This window comes from Scomber scombrus, chromosome 7 (assembly GCF_963691925.1).
Source record: "Scomber scombrus chromosome 7, fScoSco1.1, whole genome shotgun sequence".
NCBI classification, from domain to species: Eukaryota; Metazoa; Chordata; class Actinopteri; order Scombriformes; family Scombridae; genus Scomber; species Scomber scombrus.
In genome coordinates this window covers 5452518-5470135 of record NC_084976.1, presented here as the reverse complement: position 1 = coordinate 5470135, position 17618 = coordinate 5452518, and the positions used below count along the sequence as shown (strand labels likewise).

Below are 17618 nucleotides of genomic sequence, written 5' to 3'. Positions count from 1 at the left end.
ACCATGGGCCAGATGAACAGCCTGTCACTCCGGCATCTGTAGGGCACCTAAATTATGTTCTCCTAACAAAGCCAACAGTCATGGAAGTTATAAACTCTTTATTTGCCAAGACTAGTTGAAACTCTATGCAGGGAACATGTACGATGTCAGGAACAATGAGTTGAGTTGTTGGAAGTGAAGTCACATGTGACCCCAGCATGTGACCATTTCCAAAATGCAATCAGATAATAGTAGCGTCTGACATAACCGACAATAATTTGATATCCAACCCCCCCCCCCATTACCACTCTCCCATCGTCACCCACTCATCGTTCCTTCTCTCTCCCCCCTCCGTTTCCTTTTGTTCCCCACCATCCAGGAAGCCTTCCAGATTGGTATCTACTGGGCTCACACTAACACCGTCCACAAGTCCACAGCACTGAAACTGGTCCATGACCTGACTTCTCCTCGATGGAAAGAGGGCTCAGGCTCAGAGGTGGTCACTCTGGATGAGGAAGGATATGTGGAGGCCGACATCACCCTGGGAGCCTTCCCTGGCAGGCAGAAGGTGAGGGGATGAGTGGTCAAACTTTAAATCTCACATAATTCACCAAGTAATTTACTGAATTCTCAGGGAAAATCCAGGATTATTAGGGTGTTTTTTTTAATGGGGCACTTTGTAGCACTATATCAGAATGTATTTTACATGTTCAGATGTGTTTATGAACCTACATGGCAGTTTACAGCTATTTTTAGTCGTCAGTTGAAGGGCTGCCCCCTGAAAGTCGATGAGCTGAATCATCCGTCGGAGAATCTCAACTGAGATTCTTTAAGTCGAGCCGTTGTGTTTTTTTATTGCTGTTGTTTTTTTATCAGTCAGTGTGCATTACAATAACAAGATAAAACAGAGAAGCCTACGAAATGCAAAGTGATAACAATTCAATGAGGAATTGTAAATAAGAGGAATCTTAAAAATATTTATTTTCTAGCTGGGCTAGCTGGCGCGCCTGCTAAAGAAAAATCCACATGACAACATGCATTGGTGGTTAACTGATGAGAGAGGCTGTTGTTCATTTACATATTTACATTTTGTTTTAATGTTTAAAGTAAAAAAAATAGGCTGCCAAGAACAAATTTAAACAGAGATTCATGTGTGCTCTGTCTCATTATTCCAAGAAATCCATATGGTAACCCAGTATTATATGTAGGAAATTCAAATAGGCCGCAATTCAAATCTTGCATCATATGCAGCTGTTCATTTGTTTTTAAATGCTCAAAAATATGTGCTTATGACTCAGTTGCATTTGACTATGTTAACATTGTCAAAACCATCACTGAAAGTCATGCAATTGAATTTTCTGATTGGCAGATAGTCTATATGAAAAAGAAACAAATAGCTGAATCTTGTATTGAAAAGCCAAATCTGATTATATTCTGCTTATACTGCTTTCTACAGCATCTGTTAAATCAAATAGTTTACATTTATTGGAAGTGCACTAATAGTGAAACAAAGTAAGTGTATAGTGTTCAGGCAAAGTTTAGAAAGTTTACATTTTGAGACAATGTATTACAATTTATTAAGAAAACCATACCATACATACATTACTTAAGACTGAAAATGGAACTTTGGAAAAGGAAATACAAATGAGTGTATCAGCAGGACAGAACAGGAAAGAATGAAACTAACATTTTTTGTTGTTTTTATTCTATGTCACAAATGTCTTGCCAGTAAGATATTTCATGACAAACAGGAGAAATAAAACTTTAGTTCTGAAGTCAGTGACATGTAGTTGTTGAAATTAATTAAAGGCTATAATTTCCTTTTCACATGAAAATGTTTAGAACTACAATGCACTACAATGAGATTTATGGAAAACTCTTTTGAACAGACATCATTTTTTACTGTGTATTTGATCACTTTTTATTTGCTCTTTATCTCACCACATGAGCCCAGCATCCAGATCTGTCGTGCAATAAAAACACGTTTTAACATTTATGGCTGACATCTCCGTGTCTGTTGTTTTTCTCTGTAGCTGTGTCAGTTCTGCGTGTCTTCTGCGGTGAGACATGGCATCCAGATCCTACAGATAGAGGACACAACTATCCTTGTCAACAACACTCCTTTCACAATACAATACAGGCCTCTGCTGACTGACCACGCACTGGGAACGGATGAGCAGGTAATATGCGTAAACACAGACTGTTTTTTTTTTCTCTCACTCTGTGTGCTGAACCAAATTTTTTAAGTGTGAATCACACTGTTTTCAGACTGCCATGAACACAAAGCCGCAATAAGCAAACCTCAGCAGAATGATTCAAAGGAAGTTTCCCCCAAGTACAAAGCATTTTTTTCTTTGACTTAATGAAATGTCAATCAGTTCAAGTCTGGAATCTTTTTCTCCATCTTTATCTAAACATATGAAACATCTGCTTATGCTGGCACAGACCTGGAGCTACAGAGGCAAACCATTACAGTATTACATACATGCGTCACAACACCTGCCCAGTTCCTGCCAGCTTAACCGTTAACTCACTGAAACACTGTGTATACGGATGCGTGTGTTTCGTCTGCAGCACCAGCCAAAAGTTTGGACACACCTTGCCATTCCCTTGAATGAGAAAGTGTGTCCAAACTTTTGACTGTATGTCCCTGCATCATATCTGTCCAATCCTGCTGAAGCTTCTCCACAGTATATCTCCTGTGCACACTACTCACACACATCCATCCAACCAACCCTCCACTACCACACATACACATTTTGCCGGGATGTAGCAAGCCGTTTTCCATCAGATCATGTTGCCCCCCTCCACCACCACCACCACTCCCCTCCCCTCCCTTCTCTCCCACCACTGTTCTCACCATGTGGCAATGGCACTTCATAGGGACATAAGACAAACACCCAGAATTGGATGCAGGTTTCCCTTCTCGCTTTCATCTGCTGCATGTCCCCAAAGAGAGCAACAATGTAGTGATGTCATTTTACGAGCTTTCAGATCCCCTTAAAGAAGGATGGCAGAGCTTGCCAGTTGCCACTAATTGACTGAAAAACCTTTTAAAAAAGAGGCTTAAAAAAAACTAAATAGTGGGCGATGAGCTTAACAATAACACAGACCACAAACAAGGCTAGGAATGTCTTTCTAGTTGACTATTCATCATGCTGAGTGCCTAATCCCTGTAGTCCCCTACTACTCGTTGCTCACTGGCTGCTAAACCAGCACAGCAGGGCTTCTCTGCTACCAATTTAGCGCTAAGCTCAGTGGGAGAAAGAAGAGAGTACAATAACAATGTGGTTTTTCCATGTATCTTTTGTTGTAATGATTTGCATCTTTTTAACTGTCTCTCTTTCTTTCCTTTTTTCGACTCAATGCCCCATCTCATATCCTTTCCTTCTCCAACTCTCGCCTCCTTCCGTATTCTTGTTCCCTTTCCGCACCTCTAATCTTTTTTGTTGTATGTTCTCTTCTATAAAACATTTTTATATTTTTTCCTTCCTAATCTGCTTCCATCTTTTTTTTATTTACTGTTTTATCTCTCCTCTCCTTTCCTGGTTTCTTTTCTTTTCATCCCTTCTAATGATGTTTGTATCATGTCCTTTGCCCAGACCTGTGACATACCAGAGACAGCAGCCTTCACCCTGGGGCCCTCTGAAGAATCATCCATAGCCAAACCCTGCTCAGTGCCATGCTGGGACCTCCTCCAAACCAGCGTGCCGGGAACAGTGGGGTTCCCTCTGCCGCTCAAACACATGCTCCTCAGCTTGTTTCCCAGGCCTGATCCCGGAGTTGGATCTACAGCATGGAGCCTCCCTGCTCCCATCCGACCAGACTTCCCCAGGCAGAGTTTGTCGGTTCCTGGGGAACCGGACTCTGGGGGTGGCCTGAACAGCAGGTGGGTGAACTGGAGCATTTGTGGTTTTCTGGCAGCGACAGGCCATTTAGAGCAGGGTACCGAACCCAAGCTGGCACAGGACATAAAGAGAGGAGGCACTGTAACTGGTCACAGCTTGTTAAACACAGGCGATGAAGCAAAAGGAGAAATGCCCTCAACATTTCCACTGTCAGTCTCTCTTGCTTGTCTTGATTCCTCTCAGCCTGTCCAATGTCTTTCTGTTCTTTCTGTCTTTCTTTCGGTCTTACTTTTCTCTTAAATCTCCTGTCCTGGAGCAGCGCTAGTAAAACTCTAAATCATCCTCCAATTACCAAAAACACATTGAGAGGGTATGCACAGTAAACGGGCCAATGAGTATATCATACTTTTCTCCGCAGATACACCCTTGTGTTCTGGTGTTTGACCGGCCAGCTTATTCTAATTTACTGTGAGTGTGCGAATATGTGCAGCCAAACTCACGTACATAAACAGAAACAGAAATATGGACACACACACACACACGCACAGAGTAACAGCGTGTCAGTTTTCATGCTCCAGTTAGGGCTCTGCCCATGGATGAACCTCAGAGATTTGGAAATGGACATATGAGTTATGTGACGTTTGACATGTGGGTGGGTGTGTGAGCTCTTATCAGAGTGTGGTTTGAAGAGGTTGGGATTGAACCCGTCTGCGGACTGTTTATTTATGGCTTTGCTCATTTGTATTGCTGTTTTGCAGAGCCATAGTGCTGACGTATCAGGAGCACCTCGGGGTCACTTACATCACCCTGAATGAGGACCCATGTCCTCGGATGCTGATCCACAATAAGTGTCCCATCCCGCTGCTGCTCAAGGAAAATGTCAAAGGTAAGAAAAGAGGGCAAAATCTGACTGGACTCGCATCTCGCTCCCTTTTCTCTGATCGCCTTTTGGAACAGGGTTAAGATTTATACGAATTAGAATTCTCAGTGTTTCTTCTTTTCTTTTACAGAAACTCCGAGGACTGAGGTGTACTGTCTTCCTCTGCCTGCTAATAGCTCCCTGCACCATGAGCTCTACCACCACTTTTCTAATTTCCCTGACTGCAGGCAGAGAGAGATGCTGCCTACACTACTGCTCAAAACCACCTCAGACCACAGCACTACAGACTGGACTGACCGCATTGATATCAACTGCCCCGGCACTCAGGTAAAAGCACACACGTAGTTCAGGTGAGGTGTAAAGATAACAGGAATTTGTCTCTTATGTGATGGCGGGTCACATGACTCAACACAATATGTACAGCACCTTTTGCTTGTTTCTTAGTAGATTTTAATGAGCAAGTTTCGGGTTATACAACTTAATTTACATCATTGTTCTTCTCACAAATGAATAAATCTCTTTTCTCTGCACTTGTCATTTTAACATACAAAAATTGCCTTTAAGTGCTCCTCCCGAGAGCTTTCATTGTCTGGAAAATTGAATCAGAACCGATGCACATTTAAAAACTTGATGTCACAGCTCCCATAACAAAACAAAACAGTCGTTTGAAACAGCCACTTGGCAGTTAAGCGCAGCCAGAGTTCATCGTGCTTATCCGCAAAGGAGGATAGTCCCATCACAGGCTTGTAGTGGTTGGACTTTAACTGACTAATAACAGCCAGATACATGACGACTGGAAGTGATCCCTGTGAACCCTTATTTTCCCTTTATATTTCCCCAAACTATCTTTATGTTGTTATGGAAAAAATAAATGGCAACTTGACTTGACTGATCACCTTGGAATCTTAACTGAAGTGTAAAATGAATTCTGGGGTTGTTTTTTTTGTTTTTTGTTTGTATGTGCTCAGTGGGGTTAAGTAGAAAGCCAGCATAAGTATTTTTGGTCTGGTCATTGGAGTAGTGTGAGGTGAGGTTAGCATGATGTTAAGGAGCAACACGTGTAATGTTTAGTGTTGTGTCTTTGGAGCTGCAGGTTGAGGGTTGAGGCCGAGGTGGCGTATCTCTGGTTACTGTGAGGTCCGTGTCCCACCTCTGCGGTACGGGTGAGAGGTCAAAGGTCGGGCTTGTTTTGACTGCCGAACGAAGTGTTCAGCGGGGATCTGCTTCCTTTCGTCACATGAGTGGCTGAACGTGTTGAACTTGGAGTGGTGGAGATTAAAGTCAGACACATGCTCGCTCTGACACGCACAGAACAATGAAAACAACGTTTAGATATGAATCTGTCAATGAGTAAAGTCAAAGTTTATTTAGGGTGAAAATGTCTGTAACTCTTTGTAAAAGTGTATTCATCAACAATCTCATCACATGTCTGTGTTCTGCTGTTGCTTAGGTGGTGTTCCTGCCAGGCTTTGGCTGCCTCTACATAGATGTGGTGTATGAGAGAGGAACCCTGGTTCTGTCTCTGGCACCGGAGGGCAGCGTGGATGCTGTAATCAACCAGCACAGCAGGTACGTGAGCACAGGCAGCGGTCTGATTGTTGTTTTATGCTCCCTACATATTTGAACCTTAAGAAATCATCCGTGTATGTTGTTCTTCCTAACCTCGAGGGATCTAACCATGCTCCCCTTTTATTGTGTTGACTTCAGATTGCTTTGTGATTATTGTTAACAGCAATGTTTTCATGCAGCAGTCGTTACTAGACTCCAAATATGAAGAACCAGGCATCGTTTTCACCACAGGAGGGCAATAAAAACCCTCTCGTGTTGTCATGAGTGAAATTAGTTGTACAGTAGAACATGGTATTACAGCTTTATTCCATTACATCAACACACAACTGCTTTGTCATTCTGGCAAAACAGGAAATTAATATAATCATATATTAGGTAAATGTAAACAAATTACCTCAGTCAATGATCTTTGTTAATGTGCTGGTGGTAGGAAACTCATGAAATATCAACACAGCACAAGATTAATTAGTTCATTCTCTTTTTACGCTCTGCAAATAATCAGAATCATGATACATGATATGTTGAACATGCAGATGTAATGGCAAAAAAGGAAAATGTAACAGCCTAAACAATTGCTAGAGTTGCATCAGTAAAAACTATTGCAGGTCTTTGTTTATCTAACAATCATGCTCTACACTAATAACTTCTGTTTTGTGTTCAGGTCTACTGAGCTCTCCTTCAGGGTCCTCCTGAGCGAGGCCAGCGTGGTGTTGAGCGATGACATCACCAGCCCCTCCGGTTCCGTGGAGCTGCTGAGACTCACGTTAACCAAGCTGCTGCTCAGCCTGGCTCCAGCGCCCGCCTCCCTCCCACCAGAGCTCACCCTCAACCCCGGAGCGGGCGCCGCACCCGTATCCGCCCTGTTCCCCGACGCCTCCCTGATCGAGGTTTACTGCTCCAGCCTGCAGGTGGACAACCAGCTGTACAACCGAGCCAGCTTCCACTTCCCCGTGCTGCTGTGCCAGGAGCAGAGAGGAGGAGCCGAGCCCGGGGTTCAGTGGAGCAGCGATGCCAACCCCTCCGAGTCTCCTGAACTCCTGACAGAGTTTAAACGCTCGTGTTTCCTCCAGCTGAGGATGATATTGGCTGGAGACAGATGCACTGTGGAGGAGGTTGGATTCAGTCCTCTTTTCATTTATTTGCTTTTTATTTTTATTTTTCCATGTTGATGTTGGCTCTGCCGCTGTCACTTTAAAACCCTGAGAATTTGCTGAAATTTAATTTTTTCCTGTTTCTTCAGCTTTTATTGATGTACTTCTGCTACAAGCACTTTAGGAACTACCTTTATGACAAGTTGCTAGTACATCCTAGCAACCATGCATTACTATACTGTAGCAATTACCTAAAACCTCATAACCACCTAGCAACAACTTATTGACAGAGTGACCTAGAACAAGCAAGGTTTGTTCAGGGACATAAATACACTTCAGAGAATTAAGTCTTTGCAAGTTTATTAGGTAGTTTGTCTTTTCAGTTCCCTTTTGTATTGCTGCTGGGAAAAGGATCATTTCCCTGCCAGGGCTACTAAAGTTTTATGTAAATCTGTGTCGTAATTTAGCTGTAAATTCTTACAAAGCTTAATGTTTGCTGATTGCAATAAAGACTCAATTCCTCAGACACTTGTAAGCAGTCATGAATCAGCTGTTCTCTTAACAGCTGCGTGCGCTTCCTCCTCAGGTCAGCTTCCAGCTCCAGCCTGCTAGAGTCTACCTCGAAGACACCTTTGTTTACTACATTAAAACACTGTTCCACACCTACATCCCCGACATCGCCCTGGCTCCAGCTACAACCAAGACCCGGAGGAGTAGAGAGCCTGGATCAGCTCCCATTCTCCCCGAGCAGGTGCACTATTCATCACATAATGTTTTTTATTTAGGCACTAAAGGTTTAGTCACAGCATTCTCAGGGCATTATTACCACAGCGGCCCAGACAGACAGGAAGTACCATTCACCCTCATTATGTCTAACAGCTCGCCTACAAATCATGTCGAGCAAGTCTTGTTCTGTCGCTGTAAAAATATTTCAACTACTGCTTGAATTTAGCAGATCCTTCACATCTTAAGTAATATTTCTAATGATGGATGTGACACATAAAAAACGCAAATACTTCAGATTTATCTCATGTGAAGCTCATGTTGTTATGTTAGAAAATAAAGTCTGAGAAACAAGATAATCGGGATATTAATGTAGCCGTTATCTCTGTGTCCTGTAAATCAACTTGTGCCTGTGCTGTGTATTATGAAAGGCACAAGATGAAGTAATAATCCTTGTTAGTGTTTGTTTTGTTGTTTTTTTTTAACATTCCTTTCTTATAATAACTCTTTTAAATGTCGTCCAGGTGCTTCAGTCGATCCCGGCGTTGGTCCACCCTGTGAGGCTGCAGAGGCTGACCATCCAGCCCGTCAACCTGCTGGTCAGCATCCACGCCTCCCTCAAGCTGTACATCGCCTCAGACCACACTCCACTCTCTTTCTCCCTGTTCGAGAGAGGGCCGCTCTGCACCACAGCCAGACAGCTGGTCCACGCTCTGGCCATGCACTACGCCGCCGGAGCCCTCTTCAGAGCCGGTAAGCAGTGGACACACATTCACACCAGATTGATAATCCACACCCTTTAATTCCCCCTTTTTCACACCACAGAGACCCCGGATTGACAATGAGTATGTGGTAGGTTTCACATCATAATTACGGTAGATACAGACAGGGAAATAAACGGGTGTGGGCTTCGAGTGAGAAATTCCTCAATTTATTTTCTCTAAGTCTAGGGTTTAGCCTTCAAAATGATTGCACCCAGGGGCTCCCGTTGCTTTGTGGCAGAAAGCGCAGTAAAACTAAGGAGCCACAGGAAGCGAAAGGCCTGAAAAAGGATTTAGATTCTCTCATTGTCAAAGTTTATTGTTTTTATCATAAGATTTGACTGATGGTTCAGAGTCTTCGTGATGGCAGGACATTATAGTTAGTCTGTGAGCGGCCACCAGGTCTAAGCCTGACTTATCTGGCCCCATAAAGCCTCCCTACCTCTGTCCCGTGCTGTCCTCCTGTCTCGTCAAAGCCTTCCACACATGGTCTGATTTAACCCAGTCATTTCCACATCAGAAATCACCGTTCTGGCCGGACGCTTCCTTCCCCGCTGTCTCTCGTTAGAGCCCTCATTTCTGCTCGTATTTCAACACGTCACCTCGAAGCGCTCTCCTTTTTCCCGAGTCTCATCATGGAGTTCGAGGGGGGAAGCGTTGCATTCTGGGACCGATTAGCTTCAGGATGTACCGGACCGCATTTACACAAAGGCAGGCGGATGGATATTAAAACGCATACACTATCTATGCATATGTGTGTGTGTGTTCGTGTGTGTGTGTATTTAAAAGCATGACTCAGCCCTGTAAACATCAGCTCCTGTCAGGGCTTTATGCTTTACCAAAACCACAACTGGGAGGCCATGTAAAGAAGAAACGACCACTAGGCCCCACTGGAGTCCATTTTCTACCATTAAAGTCCATCACTCAAGTGCAAATTGACGGAGAATAAGAGCAGAGCTGCGTCTGGCGTCTTGAGAAATGGTTATTTGATTTTTGTGATGCAATTGTCAGCGCATAAATATCAATGAGCCGTGCCATCTGAAGGGGACTCTATGGTTGAATGAGAGAGGTGAGATAGTAGGAGGCCGTAAATCAAGCCGTGGCACATGTATGATTTCATACAGGAGTGTGTACATCTGCGTGCATGAATATATGTGTACGTGTGCTCGTGTCGTATTTTTGAGAAAGGAATCTGATAGAATTAACACAATGTTAACCATATAATTGTGATGTAAAACATTTTGTAAGTTGTTTTTATTGGGAGAGCCTCTGACTTTAAACTGCTTTTGGCGAGTAAAGCTTGAGAAAAGTGAGTTTACTCAGGGGGCTTGTATGTGGAATGTTCCTCCTAACAGCAGGTGTTGCTCCAGATGTATTTCTTTTTTATTTCTGTTGAACACAAAACTCATTTTAGCAGTATAACAAATGACTTTGGGATTATACACAATGTTCTGTAAGTTATGTTTCACAACACTATTGTAGCTACCTCCAAAGATAATAGAAATAAAGTTTTGCTTCCAGTCCAAGTTGTTCTTGTGAAGCTTAAATCAGATTCAAGGTACTCCAAAATAGTTTGTAAGATCTTAATTTTCATTTTTTTTAAAAGTGAGAAATGAGTATAAGCCGAATCTTCCATGTTACATAGATGACACGGCTCATGTGTACATCTCTGTTACAAAGCCAAATGGAACCATTGTGTGTTTGTGGTTGTTTTTTCTCTGTCTCAGGTTGGGTGGTGGGGTCTTTGGAGATCCTGGGCAGTCCTGCCAGCCTGGTGCGGAGCATTGGTAATGGTGTATCCGACTTCTTCCGCCTGCCATATGAGGGTCTGACTCGTGGGCCCGGAGCCTTCGTCAGTGGGGTCTCCAGAGGAACCACCTCCTTCGTCAAACATATCTCAAAAGGTAACACGGATGTTTCTTTTATTCATTTAATAGCAGCCCAAAATCTTGTCTTTTTACACATAGAATTGTTAGAATAGTTTTAAAAGATGACCATCTGTGTTCAGGCACCCTGACGTCCATCACCAACTTAGCAACAAGCCTAGCCAGGAACATGGACCGTCTGTCTTTAGATGAGGAGCACTACACCCGGCAGGAGGAGTGGAGACGGCAGCTACCAGAGAGCCTCGGAGACGGGCTGAGGCAGGGACTGTCACGACTCGGCATTAGCTTGTTAGGTATGTGGTGATATGCTCATAAACACATGCACACCCAAGTCTCATGTAACCATCATTCTTACATTTTGCATTTTAAATCCATTTTTGCATTTCTGATTGCTGACCAATTATTTATATTTTTCTAATTCTAATCTTTGTCATCACAGTTCTAAATATCAGAATCTTGTATTATCCAAAATGTGCAACTCATTCTTGCAACTCACTGTCTGCAAAATGAGTCATATTCTCAACAACAGAATCAGTGGAACAAATGACACCAACACTGCTTTGTTTTTGTTTACAGTCAACCTTGTTAGTCAGTTACCCACATTTTGACAATAACAATTTTGGGGTTACAGCAACAAGTATCTTCATAAGTAGGAGATTTACTAATAACTTTATGTTTGATATTACCAGTAATTATATGTTTTGTTTGTTTTTTTAAAAATAACTTTTCATCATCAAGCCAAATAAAGGATCCTCGACATCATCACTTGATATGTATGGAAACAGAATCTGCTCTCACACATTTCATCTGCCTTCCATTGGCACACACACACACACACTCTGCATTGTGCACAGTCACACAGAGAGCCATGAGAGTGAGCAGTGGAGACAGCACAGCAGGGCCTCAATAAACACCCAGAGGGCAGTAAAACTCAAGTCTGTCTCAAATCAGTCTCAAAGACACACAGAGCACATCGTCACTGAAACCAAACAGCTGCTTGCATCTCTCTGAGTTACAGAGGATTATAATTCCTGAGATGCCCTGTTGATGACAGCATCTGTGTCATACATAAAATGAATGTTTAGATATTTTCGGGCAAAAGCATTTCAGGATCTGTGTCATTCCCATTTGTGGAACTTGGGATGCTGTAAATCTGTTTCCAATGTCTCACTGACATGAAAAATCACAGATGTCTTGAGCTGTATGTGGATTTGTCATTGTAAGTTTGTGGTTTGTTTTTTTTAAAAACACATCAGTTAAGAACAAACTCTTTGTTGTCCTTGCAGGAGCGATAGCAGGCATCGTGGACCAGCCTATGCAGAACTTCCAAAGGAACTGGGAACTGCAGAGCTCAGCTGGCAGCAAAGCCAAAGGTGTCATCTCTGGAGTGGGGAAAGGCATCGTGGGGGTTTTCACTAAGCCAATCGGAGGAGCGGCCGAGCTGGTGTCCCAAACTGGATACGGTGAGTTCAGGATGTTTGAAGAAAATATGATGATGAATGAATTTGTTATGTTTCCTTTTTTTATGGCACCTTCAGGAAATTCTCAAACAAAACACAGAAAAGTTAAACACATTCCTCACAGTGACAACATGAACACAAGGACCAAACCATTTGGATACCAGCTGTTTCACAACGGTACATCACTTTGAACAAAAAGCGTTCACCAAAGGACTAAATGTAAAATGTAATGTGACTCCTTGAACTGCAGAAATCTAATAGCTTTTTAATAGTCTTCTAATAGTCTTTTAGTTGTTTTGTCTGGCAAGAAACTGATTAATGTGTTTAGTTAACCTGAAATAATTCTATTTTTTCAGTCATGTACAGGTGGCTAGTTCCTGTGTTTACTTTGACTCTAAAACAAAAGCAGTAGGAGTGACGCAGGTCGCCTCAATAACCGCCATTATACGCGAGGCTTCGTTTTGCCCAAATCTCAATCTGAATCTGCAGAGAGTAAAGTTTGCATGACACATAGAGCCACAGCTGCAACATTTATGAGAAATACATCAGGTTCAAATAGACCCGAATTTTCCTTCGGCGCAGATGCACACACACGATCACTGCAACACAGCAGTAAACTGAAGTGTGACGAGAGGCCATGCACAAATAATAAGCTGCAAGGTCCCAGATTTATTCAGGACAACTCGACAAATAAGGCTTGTGTCTAACTTTCCAAGCAGCCTCAGGCAACCATATTGTAATAAACACATATATGAATCAGGGTTAGTGTGTCTGAAACATTGTAAATCCATCAATGGATGGACAGTCTGTCCCCTTCCCTCCTTTTGACTACGGGCAGCAGCCAAGTGTTTATTAGGCCAACTTTCAGTAGTGCAGGACCCAGGACAGAGCTGCTGAAAGAGCCCCTGACACACACACACACACTCCTAATCATATACACACACAAACAACATGAACATACACGCTGCTTAGGCCTGTGGATGTACTTTGTTTTATTGGGGGTAGTAGATAGGGATGGGGTATGGAGTGGGCCAGGGTGTGTGTGTGTGTGTGTGTGTGTGTGTGTGTGTGTGTGTGTGTGTGTGTGTGTGTGTGTGTGTGTGTGTGTGTGTGTGTGTGTGTGTGTGTGTGTGTGTGTGTGTGTGTGTGTGACCCGCAGATCACAAACACACAAACATCTGCATATACACGTGGATCCACGTGAGTGCACACAAGGCTGCGCCGCCTTCACAGAACAGACACACCAGCCAGCGCACACATCAACACTGACAACACACACAGAAGAAATATCAATCTGCTGGTGATGTCGGGAGATCAACTGCATCGATTTGTGTCATAATTCTGTCACACTCCATCGTCCCTTATAAAACACATGGATATACTGTATCTACACACGCTTTCAAACACTCACTCAAAGCTGAACGACGTTGAGCACCGCTGCAGTGACATCATTAATGGAGCTCACTGTGGTCTTTATGGCTCTAGTTTAACTACTTGATGACTTCACTGGCTCGCTGCTGCTGCCGCTCTGCTGACAGCAACAGTGGGACCAAGGAAAACTGACCACACGCACACGGGTTATGAACTCGCACTAACATGTACCATCCTTAAAACTTCCTTACTGTCAAGATTTTCTTTCCAAGTCCATGTAGTGACCAGACAGAGACAGTAATAATGCAAAAGTCAGATGTCTAACTGATCAAAGCGACATTTAACAGATCAGTTATCTGGTAGTTTTGCTAATGTTAAAGTGTGTTTGTGGTTGTGTCTCTCCTTACAGGGATCCTCCATGGAGCAGGACTTTGGCAGCTTCCTAAACAACTCTACCTGCCTACAGAGGAGAAGTCCGCTCAGGCCCCCAACAGCCACCTTAAATATGTCTGGTATGACCCTTAAAGCTTCTCATTGTTCATCATGCTCTTCCTCTGAAGTGGGACACGTGTTCTCGCCTTTGCTTTTCTTGGACTCTCTCCAGGATCTGCTGTTCTTTTTCTCTCCCTTAGCTCTCATCATTTTTGCTGTCTTGTTTAAAAAAACCTTGGAAGGTTCATTACCCTCCTTCCAAAAAAAAAAAGTCTGGAAAGATGTTTGACCTTGATCACACACATGGTAGCCAGCCTGCCCTCCCTTGTTCTCATCGAGCCATGGTAAAAGGTTTTTATAAGCACTCTGCCAAAGCCGCCAGCTAGAAATTGTTCCTGTTGTTTAACTCTGAGTTTATCCAGAGATGTTTCTCTGTGCCATCAGATTGAGGAGGAACTCCTTCCTTTGTGTACTGGAATGGTTTTGAGGTTGGGAGAGACTGAGTTTACAAAGGTTGCATGTTGCGCCAAGCAGAAGGTTACCTTTGGGTCCTGCGTCGTAAAAAATATGGCTCCAAGCACAGCCGTATCTGCAGCACAGCATCAGATCTTGGTGTTCCCAGAGATTCCAGTATGCTCTCTCAGTGGAACACTTAATATTATCATAAAAATTTATAAGGGGCCTGTGTCTCCAGAAGGTTATCAAGAGCTGTAGAAAAGGCATTTATGGCATTGTATAATGAATTTTCCGCAATCTAGTTTGGTTTCCATAGTTATGAAACATTTACTTCTAATAGCAGTCAGTGTCGACTGTCAACTGCCATGAGGAAAAAGGCCAAATTTTAAATACAATATTTCTTTAAGACATTCCACTTTAGTTGTCATCACCCGTGGGGTTAGCAGAATGCTGCGCTAATGTTAGAGGAAGATGAAAAAAAATGGATAAAAATACATGAATGCTGAGATAATGCTCCCTCGTGGGTTTATTCTTGCAGCATTGCAGTCAAACTGGTTTCCATCAGGCGTCCATCAATTATTTTTACTACTACAGGTAGCCCAGACACTTGAGGGGTCAGACTGTTTGAGCGGAGTAACACTGAACAGAACCAAACTGTCCCTACTGCTGCTGCTTCAACATCTGCTCTGCAATTTGAACACCTGCCTTCCAAAATAAACACACTGTCAGAGAAACATGACTGAACGCTTCAGTTCATGCACACATATTTCCCCGTCAAACATGTGTGTAATAGGAACCACACAGAACATGTAGAAATGTAAATTACAGGATGTACGCAGACACGTACGGTCACTTTGTTTGTGTGTGTTGCGGTTAGTCGAGCACTTTGTGTGGTCCTGTGTTTACAGGAAATGTGTGTATACGCACATAATCCATGCTCACAGAGAGAGGTGTGTTTGTCTGATTGTTACCTACAGTATATGTGTTGATTGTGTTCCTCTAAATCAATGGCGCAATTAGAAATGTGTTTTTTAGAACTTGTTTAAAATGTACACCTGTCTTTGACCACAGGAAGATGCTCCAGTCTCTGGGGCGACCAGAGCTCCACATGGCCCTGGAGGTGACCATAGTGAGTGGGTCGGGTCAGGAGCATGCCGGATGTCTGCTGCTCACCTCCGAGGTGCTGTTCGTAGTCAGCCTCAGTGAGGACACCCAGCAGCAGGCCTTCCCCATCACTGAGGTAACTGACAGTAGTCTGGAAGAAAAGAGAAAAGCATTCCACACAACAGACATCTCAACACCAGACTGAAAAACAGCTCCTGTGACAGTCCAGTGAACGTCTGTTTGGCTGTGCAGACAGTGCAGTGAATGTTAAACCTTGTGTCTTCTGCAGGTGGAGTGTCAGCAGGAGCCAGAACAGCAGGGCCACCTCACACTCACTTTACAGCAGCAGACAGTAGCCAGCGACACAGAGGTGAGACTCACATGGTGGAAATCATCTGTCAATAAATTATGTGCCACATCTACAGTTAAAAGGGACAGATGCTTTAATATTTTCAGTATTTTTCTGATAATTATGCTTTCATGTAGTGAATATGATGATTAAATAGATGTTTGGTTTGTTGGTTTAATATTAAGCTTGCTCAGAAGTTCATTATGATCTCCATCTTGAATGATTGAATCTTAATCAGTGGCAGTAAACTATGAACTTTAATGATCAGAAATCACAGTATCACCTTACATGTCTCTTTCCACCAATCCCCTGGTTGAAGCAGCTGCTGTTTTCTTTGGTTGGCATGACAACATACTTTAACAAAACACTCCATCATGTGTCCTTGATGGCACATGATTGGACACCACCTGCAGCAGGGTTAACTACTAGAGTCTGGTTCAGAGTACTGTAATCATGTCTGTCCTCCCTCAGGGTGACGGTGTTCGTGAGCGTCTGTCAGAGCAGCAGTATCGGCGGCTGGTGGATTACGTGACGCGAGCCTCCCAGTTTCTTTCCCCCTCCACCGCCTCTCTCCAGCTGCAGCCAACAGTGACGCTCGCCGAGGCGCCGCCCTCCGTCACCAAGTCTTACCGCTACTTGGTAGATCCCGCCTTCGCCAAAGTGTTTGTCAGCAAGTTCATGGTGGTAAAGAATAAAGCCTTACACATCGGATTCCACTGATACACAGTAACACATCTGTGGCTGTGAGACTGATGGATATGAGATCAGCCTTATGCTACAGAGACAACGTTTTTCCAATTTAAACTAAGCCTTAAAAACAATTGGGATACATTGTACTCTGGCTATTAAAAGATAACTACTTTATGCAAAACATGCCTGTTGAGGTAGAAGAACAGTTTCATATATTAAAGGTCATCCATGCCTTATGGACAGAGAATTCTTATAAATTGCCTTTGAAAGATATATTTTCTACTGATAAAACAAACATCATAGAGGGTTAGAGGTCATTTTAATCATAGAAACACATGCACACATTTCAGTTAGCACATACTGTAGTGAACACTACAACACACCAGAGTCAACTTCAACCTACTTGGACCAAGTGTGTCCTCTTTTAAATTAAAACGACAGCTAGTTCAGTCAGTGTGAAACATTTTCAGTGCTGCAGACACAAATACAAAGTACAGAACCAACAGGAGAAAACTCAAACTCTCTTTCAGTCTGTAATGTTTCACTCTGCAGAATAAGCTCGTAGTGTTTACATTATCCATGTAGTGAGTATGTCTCATGCCAGTGTTAAGTGCAATATTATATACATGTTGATGGACACTAGAGACACCAGCTGTCAACCAAAATGTTTTTATAGATGATGTAACATACTTGTTCACAATAACACTGTTCTTTGTAACCTTCTGATGCCAACTCTCATGATGCAAACATATTGTTATTGTTGCCTTTTATATTGATGTAACATTAATCTCTATGTAAGATTTAAGTCCAATACATTTAATGTAAATTGATAATATATTAATAGAGAACCCTTTTAATAAAAAATATATTAAAAACGATATGAAGTGTTGTTCATATATTTTGTATCATGTATGGGATTCACAGAGAAGCGGTTTAATGGTAACACATGATTCTGACATCATGTGTAAACCCAGCTACCTCATCATCAAGATATCAGTAGCAGCTCTGCTCTCAGTTTT

The 17618-nt window shown here is 42.8% G+C and overlaps 1 protein-coding gene across 2 annotated transcripts in view; it reads left to right on the top strand.

Moving 5' to 3' along the window:
- Window positions 1-17479, top strand: part of LOC133984086 (intermembrane lipid transfer protein VPS13B-like) — a 325432-nt gene extending 307953 nt beyond the window's left edge. For both annotated transcript variants that reach the window (XM_062423340.1, XM_062423339.1), the window contains exons 53-68: window positions 359-547; window positions 2013-2159; window positions 3582-3868; window positions 4586-4713; window positions 4838-5034; window positions 6158-6276; window positions 6938-7388; window positions 7954-8118; window positions 8615-8843; window positions 10579-10755; window positions 10860-11030; window positions 12024-12200; window positions 13978-14080; window positions 15528-15696; window positions 15850-15930; window positions 16381-17479. In XM_062423340.1, coding sequence (XP_062279324.1) covers window positions 359-547; window positions 2013-2159; window positions 3582-3868; window positions 4586-4713; window positions 4838-5034; window positions 6158-6276; window positions 6938-7388; window positions 7954-8118; window positions 8615-8843; window positions 10579-10755; window positions 10860-11030; window positions 12024-12200; window positions 13978-14080; window positions 15528-15696; window positions 15850-15930; window positions 16381-16629 — 3039 coding nt within the window. In that variant the 3' untranslated portion in view covers window positions 16630-17479. The remainder of the gene's footprint in view (window positions 1-358; window positions 548-2012; window positions 2160-3581; window positions 3869-4585; window positions 4714-4837; window positions 5035-6157; window positions 6277-6937; window positions 7389-7953; window positions 8119-8614; window positions 8844-10578; window positions 10756-10859; window positions 11031-12023; window positions 12201-13977; window positions 14081-15527; window positions 15697-15849; window positions 15931-16380) is intronic.
- The last annotated feature ends 139 nt before the right edge of the window (window positions 17480-17618 follow it).